The sequence below is a fragment of the Anas platyrhynchos genome, chromosome 30 (assembly GCF_047663525.1).
Source record: "Anas platyrhynchos isolate ZD024472 breed Pekin duck chromosome 30, IASCAAS_PekinDuck_T2T, whole genome shotgun sequence".
NCBI lineage: Eukaryota > Metazoa > Chordata > Aves > Anseriformes > Anatidae > Anas > Anas platyrhynchos.
Genome location: NC_092616.1, coordinates 6,112,181 through 6,118,698, shown reverse-complemented (window position 1 = coordinate 6,118,698; position 6,518 = coordinate 6,112,181). Strand labels below are relative to the sequence as shown.

At 57.4% G+C, this 6,518-nt stretch overlaps 1 protein-coding gene and 1 long non-coding RNA gene across 19 annotated transcripts; both read right to left on the bottom strand.

Moving 5' to 3' along the window:
- Positions 1-670: 670 nt before the first annotated feature.
- On the bottom strand, positions 671-2,291 carry LOC139999901 (uncharacterized). Of its 18 annotated transcripts, none has more exons than XR_011805327.1 (7): positions 2,254-2,291; positions 2,163-2,174; positions 1,536-1,591; positions 1,432-1,477; positions 1,269-1,322; positions 888-1,124; positions 671-801 (listed from the first exon to the last, which is right to left on the bottom strand). It is a non-coding gene; the product is annotated as an uncharacterized lncRNA (long non-coding RNA). The 18 variants fall into 18 exon arrangements; XR_011805325.1 differs by lacking the exons at positions 2,163-2,174; positions 2,254-2,291 and adding exons at positions 1,723-1,751; positions 1,951-2,008 and having other exon boundaries at positions 1,536-1,677; XR_011805319.1 differs by lacking the exons at positions 1,536-1,591; positions 2,163-2,174; positions 2,254-2,291 and adding exons at positions 1,678-1,705; positions 1,963-2,053 and having other exon boundaries at positions 1,432-1,448.
- A 1,382-nt stretch (positions 2,292-3,673) lies between these two features.
- LOC139999898 (uncharacterized) lies at positions 3,674-5,435 on the bottom strand. Its single transcript, XM_072029548.1, has 3 exons — positions 5,390-5,435; positions 4,326-4,626; positions 3,674-4,227 (listed from the first exon to the last, which is right to left on the bottom strand). Exons 2-3 carry the CDS (start codon positions 4,579-4,581, stop codon positions 3,674-3,676), a joined length of 810 nt encoding a protein of 269 aa, XP_071885649.1. The 5' UTR covers positions 4,582-4,626; positions 5,390-5,435.
- Between the last annotated feature and the right edge of the window lie 1,083 nt (positions 5,436-6,518).

Here is a 6,518-nt window from a genome sequence, read left to right as displayed (position 1 = left end):
CTCCAAATTCCTCTTCAACGGCACCAAAATTCTCCTCGGTGACTTCAAAATCCTCCTCGGTGGCCTCAAAATCCTACTCGGGGACTCCGAATCCTCCTTGGGGACTCCAAAATCCTCCTCGGGGACTCCAAATTCTCCTCGGGGACTCCAAAATTCTCCTCGGGGACTCCAAAATTCTCCTTGGGAACTCCAAATTCCTCCTCGACGGCCTCAAAATCCTACTCGGGGACTCCGGATTCCTCCTCTACGACCTCAAATTTCTCTTCAGCGGCCTCAAAATCCTCCTTGGGGACTCAAAATTCCTCCTCAATGGTCCCAAATTCTCCTCGGGGACCTTAAAATCCTACTCGGTGGCCTCAAAATCCTCCTCGGGGACTCCAAATCCTGCTTGGTGACTCCAAATTCCTCCTCGGCGGCCTCAAAACCTTCCTCGGGGACCCCAAATCCTCCTCGGGGACTCCAAATTCCTCCTCAACGATCCCAAATCCTCCTTGGGGACTCCAAATCCTCCTCGGCGGCCTCAAATTCTTCTCGGGGACTTCAAAATCCTCTTCAACGGCCTCAAATCCTACTCGGGGACCCCAAATCCTCCTCGGGGACTCCAAATTCCTCCTCGACGGCCTCAAATTTCTCTTCAGCGGCCTCAAATCTGTTCTCGGCGGACCCAAATCCTCCTCGGGGACCCCAAATTCTCCATGGTGACCTCAAGTCCTCCTTGGTGGCCTCAAATTCCTCCTCGGCCTCGCCTCGATAGCGGTGTCACCTCCCTGGTGGCCTTGGTGGCCTCCCCATCAATGTCACCTCCTTGGTGGCCTCAACCCTTGGTGGCCTCCTGGTGGTGTCACCTCCCTGATGGCCTCAACCCTTGGCCTCCTCATTAGTGTCACCTCCCTGGTGGCCTCCCCATCAATGTCACCTCCCCGATGGCCTCACCTCCTTGGTGGCCTCAACCCTTGACCTCCTTGGTGGTGTCACCTCCTTGGTGGCCTCCCTGATGGCCTCAACCCTTGGCCTCCTCACTGATGTCACCTCCCTGGTGGCCTTGGTGGCCTCCCCTTGGGCCTCCCCATCAATGTCACCTCCCTGGTGGCCTCAACCCTTGGTGGCCTCCTTGATGGTGTCACCTCCCTGGTGACCTCCTTGGTGGCCTCCTCATTAATGTCACCTCCTTGGTGGCCTCAACCCTTGGTGGCCTCCTTGATGGTGTCACCTCCCCGGTGGCCTCCCCATCGATGTCACCTCCTTGGTGGCCTCCCTGATGGCCTCACCTCCTTGGTGGCCTCCCCATCAATGTCACCTCCTTGGTGGCCTCAACCCTTGGCCTCCTTGGTGGCCTTCCCAACAGTGTCACCTCCCTGGTGGCCTCCCCCTTTGAGCCTCTTCACTGATGTCACCTCCTTGGTGGCCTCCCTGATGGCCTCAACCCTTGGCCTCCTCACTGATGTCACCTCCTTGGTGGCCTCCCCAACAGTGTCACCTCCCTGGTGGCCTCCCAATCAATGTCACCTCCCCGGTGGCCTCCCAATTAATGTCACCTGCTTGGTGGCCTCAACCCTTGGTGGCCTCCTGGTGGCCTCCCCATCAATGTCACCTCCTTGGTGACCTCCATGATGGCCTCAACCCTTGGTGGCCTCCACCGTGGTATCACCTCCTTGGTGGCCTCCCCATCAATGTCACCTCCCTGGTGGCCTCAACCCTTGGTGGCCTCCTTGATGGTGTCACCTCCCTGGTGGCCTCCCCATCAATGTCACCTCCTTGGTGGCCTCAACCCTTGGTGGCCTCAACCCTTGGTGGCCTCCTAAATGGTGTCACCCCCCTGGTGACCTCCTTGGTGGCCTCCTCATTAATGTCACCTCCTTGGTGGCCTCAACCCTTGACCTCCTTGGTGGTGTCACCTCCTTGGTGGCCTCCCTGATGGCCTCAACCCTTGGGCCTCCCCATCAATGTCACCTCCCTGGTGGCCTCAACCCTTGGTGGCCTCCTAAATGGTGTCACCCCCCTGGTGACCTCCTTGGTGGCCTCCTCATTAATGTCACCTCCTTGGTGGCCTCAACCCTTGGGCCTCCACTGTGATGTCACCTCCTTGGTGGCCTCCCTGACAGTGTCACCTCCTTGGTGACCTCCATGATGGCCTCAACCCTTGGCCTCCTCACTGATGTCACCTCCCTGGTGGCCTCCCAATCAATGTCACCTCCCCGGTGGCCTCAACCCTTGGTGGCCTCCTCCTTGATGTCACCTCCCTGGCAATGTCACCTCCTTGGTGGCCTCACCCCTTGGTGGCCTCCTGGTGGTGTCACCTCCTCGGTGGCCTCCTTGGTGGCCTCAACCCTTGGTGGCCTCCCTGGTGGCCTCCCAATCAATGTCACCTCCTTGGTGGCCTCACCCCTTGGTGGCCTCCTCCTTGATGTCACCTCCCCGGTGGCCTCCACCCCCCCCTTGGTGGCCTCGTGGCCTCGCTTCTGGAACCTTCTCCCGGCGCCGGAGGTCGGACATTTTTTTTGGGGGGGGGTGGGGGAGGGGAGGCTCGTTAGGGCCCCCCCCTCGTTAGCGGGGCCTCGTTAATTAATTAATTAATTAATTAAAGCTGCAGCCGGCGCTGAGGGGAGAGGCTTTATTGGGGGGGGGGAGGGGGGGAGGATGAGGAGGGGAGGGGAGGATGAGGAGGGGAGGGGAGGGGGGAGGAAGGCTGGGGGGGGGGGGTTGGGCACGAAATGCGTCGTTGGCCTCCTGGGGCCTTCATCTTCATCATCATCTTCATCCCCAGGGCCTTCATCATCATCCCTGTGGCCTTCATCTTCTTCCTCATCATCATCTTCCTCCTCCTCTGAGCCTTCATCTTCATCATCATCGTCGTCATCTTCATCATCTTCCTCCTCGGAGCCTTCATCTTCCTCCTCCTCCTCATCGTCTTCATCCCCAGGGCCTTCATCTTCCTCATCATCGTCTTCCTCCTCCTCGTGGCCTTCATCTTCATCCCCAGGGCCTTCATCTGCATCCTCCTCCTCCTCTGAGCCTTCATCTTCCTCCTCCTCCTCATCATCTTCATCTCCGGGGCCTTCATCATCATCATCATCTTCCTCCCCGGGGCCTTCATCTTCATCATCATCCTCTTCGGGGCCTTCATCTTCTTCCTTGCGGCCTTCATCTTCCTCCTCCTCATCATCATCTTCCTCCTCCTCAGCGTCTTCATCTTCATCATCTTCCTCCTTGGAGCCTTCATCTTCATCCTCATCATCGTCTTCCTCCTCCTCAGGGCCTTCATCATCATCATCCTCCTTCTCCTCCTCCTCCTCAGGGTCTTCATTTTCCTCCTCCTCCTCCTCATCTTTCTCCTCGGAGCCTTCATCTTCATTCTCATCATCTCCATCATCATCATCATCTTCCTCCTCGGAGCCTTCATCTTCCTCCCCGTCCTCCTCTTCGGAGGCTCCAAGGTCACCTTCCTCCTCCTCACCATCCTCTTCCTCCTCCTCCTCCTCTTCCTCTCCGGCCTCAGTTCCTTCGGCCTCACCCTCACCTTCCTCCTCCTCCTCCTCCTCTTCCTCCTTAGGGCCTTCATCTTCCTCCTTGGGGGCCTTCATCTTCCTCTTTGGGCCCTTCATCCTCTTCCTCACAGCCTCCATCTTCCTCCCCACCCTCCTCTTCCTCAGGGCCTTCCTCCCTCACCTCCTTCCTACTCCTCATCACTTCCCGCCTCCTCCTCCTCCTCCTCCTCGGGGCCTTCATCACCTTCCTCCTCCTCCTCCTCCTCCTCTTCCTCCTCCTCAGGGCCCCCATCCTCATTTTCGGGGTCCTCATCCTCATTTTCGGGGCCTCCATCCCCATTTTTGGGGCCCCCATCCTCCTCTTCTTGGCCTTCCTCTTCATTTTCGGGGCCCCCATCCTCATTTTCGGGGCCCTCATCCCCATTTTTGGGGCCCCCCTCTTCATTTTCGGGGCCCTCATCCTCATTTTTGGGGCCTTCATCCTCTTTTTGGTCTTCATCCTCTTCTTTTTGGCCTTCTTCCTCCTCTTTTTGTCCTCCATCCTCATTTTCGGGGCCTCCGTCTTCATTTTTGGGGCCTCCGTCTTCATTTTTGGGGCCTCCGTCTTCATTTTTGGGGCCCCCATCTTCATTTTTGGGCTCTTCACCCTCATTTTTGGGCCCCCCCTCCTCATTTTTGGGGTTGCAGCAGACACAATCGGAGCGGTGCGCGGGCAGCGCGTCGCGCCGCGGCGCGTAAAAATCTACAAAAAAAAAAAAACACCCCAAAAAACCCCCTATAGGGCCGCCTATGGGGGTTTTAACCTTTTTGGGTTAAAAAACCGCAATTTTGGGCTCTCACCTAACAGCCCCGGCTCCTCCAGGCTGGCCAGGACGCGGAGCAGGACCCGGCAGCATTCGTCCCCCCGAGCCAACGCCAAGGCCAGGAGCCTCCGGACCCAAGAGCGCCCCCCCGGGGGTCCCAACGCCGCCTCCTCGGTGGGTCCCAGCTCCCCGAATTCCCGCAGTTCCCCCAAAATTTGGGAGATTTCGGAGCGGGGCAGCCGAAGCAGCCGATCCTCCAGAGCCCGGCCCTCGGCACGGACCCGCGCCGTCATGGTTAGGGTCTGGGGGGGGGGGGGTCCTATATGGGAGCGGCGGCCCTATAGGGGGAGGGGGAGACATAGATATAGGGGTCGGCCCTATAGGAGACCCTAGGGAGTCCCCTATATAGGGGTCGGCCCTATAGGAGACATTAGAGAGTCCCCTCTATAGGGTTCAGCCCTATAGGAGACATTAGAGAGTCCCCTATATAGGGGTCGGCCCTATAGGAGACACTGGGGAGTCCCCTATATAGGGTTCAGCCCTATAGGAGACACTGGGGAGTCCCCTATATAGGGGTCAGCCCTATAGGAGACACCAGAGAGTCCCCTATATAGGGGTCAGCCCTATAGGAGACATTAGAGAGTCCCCTATATAGGGGTCAGCCCTATAGGAGACATTAGAGAGTCCCCTATATAGGGCTCAGCCCTATAGGAGACACTGGGGAGTCCCCTATATAGGGGTCGGCCCTATAGGAGACACTGGGGAGTCCCCTATATAGGGCTCAGCCCTATAGGAGACACCGGAGAATCTCCCCCATAGGGCTCAGCCCTATAGGAGACCCTAGAAACCTCCCCTATAGAGGGGCTCGGCCCTATAGACCCCAAAGATTCTCCACCATAAGCATCAGCCCTATAGGACCCCCCCCCATGGGAGCCCAGCCCTATAGGAGCCCCCCTATAGGGCCCCCAGTACCCCCCTATGGATGCCTACACCACCCCACCAGCCCTATAGGGGGCTCAGCCAGACCCTATAACCCCCCCCCAATCACCCCGGGGCCCTATAGCCCCCATAACGCCCCCCCCCCCCCAGCCGGCTCCCTACCCGCTGCCGGCCCCTATAGCTCCCCACGCCGCGCTGGCCCCTATATGGCCCCCCCTGGCCCTATATGGCCCCCCCGGCCCTATATGGCCCCCCCCCGGGGGTATTTTTAGCCCTGACCTTTACGGGGCCGAGCCCTGCTGGGAACTGGGAGGGGGGGGGGGGGGGAACAGCGGGGCCATTTTGGGCCCCCCCAGGGCACAAAATGGGAGTTGGGGACCCCCGGGTGCCCCCCCGCCCGGGGGGGCGCCTTGTGCCCCTCCCCCACATTTTCCACCATTTTTAACCCCCCCCCCCCCATTTCCCGCCATTTTTAACGGTTTTCTTCACGTTTCCCGCCATTTTTAATGGTTTCTCCTCACATTTCCCGACATTTTTACCCCTCCCCTCACGTTTCCCGCCATTTTTAACGGTTCCCTTCAGATTTCCTTCCATTTTTAACGGTTTCCCTCACACTTTTCCCCATTTTGAATGCCCCCCTCCCATGTCCCGCCATTTTTAACGGTTTCCTCCACAATTTGCCCCATTTTTAACACCCCACCCGTGTTTCCCGCCATTTTTAACGGTTCTCCTCACATTTCCCGCTCTTTTTAACGGTCCCCACCCCATTTCCCGCCATTTTTAATGGTTTCCCTCACGTTTCTTGCCATTTTTAACGGTTTCCTCCACAATTTGCCCCATTTTTAACCCCCCCACACACATTTCCCGCCATTTTTAACGGTTTTCTTCACGTTTCCCACCATTTTTAACGGTCCTTTTCAATTTTCCTGCCATTTTTTAACGGTTTCTCCTCACATTTCCCGCCATTTTTACCCCCCCCCTCACGTTTCCCGCCATTTTTAACGGTTTCTCCTCACGTTTCCCGCCTTTTTTTAACGTTTTTCTTCATGTTTCCTGCCATTTTTAACGGTCTTTTTCAATTTTCCCGCCATTTTTACCCCCCCCCCTCAAGTTTCCCGCCATTTTTAACGGTTCTCCTCACATTTCCCGCTCTTTTTAACGGTCCCCACCCCATTTCCCGCCATTTTTAATGGTTTCCCTCACGTTTCTTGCCATTTTTAACGGTTTCCTCCACAATTTGCCCCATTTTTAACCCCCCCACACACATTTCCCGCCATTTTTAACGGTTTTC

What these genes read in the sequence shown, in the direction of transcription:
- LOC139999898 (XM_072029548.1), bottom strand. Translation starts at nt 4,581, where the DNA reads ATGACGGCGCGGGTCCGTGCCGAGGGCCGGGCTCTGGAGGATCGGCTG. An exon ending in GGAGGAGCCGGGGCTGTTAG is followed by an intron (nt 4,228 to 4,325) that starts GTGAGAGCCCAA and finishes TTTTTTTTGTAG; the next exon opens with ATTTTTACGCGCCGCGGCGC.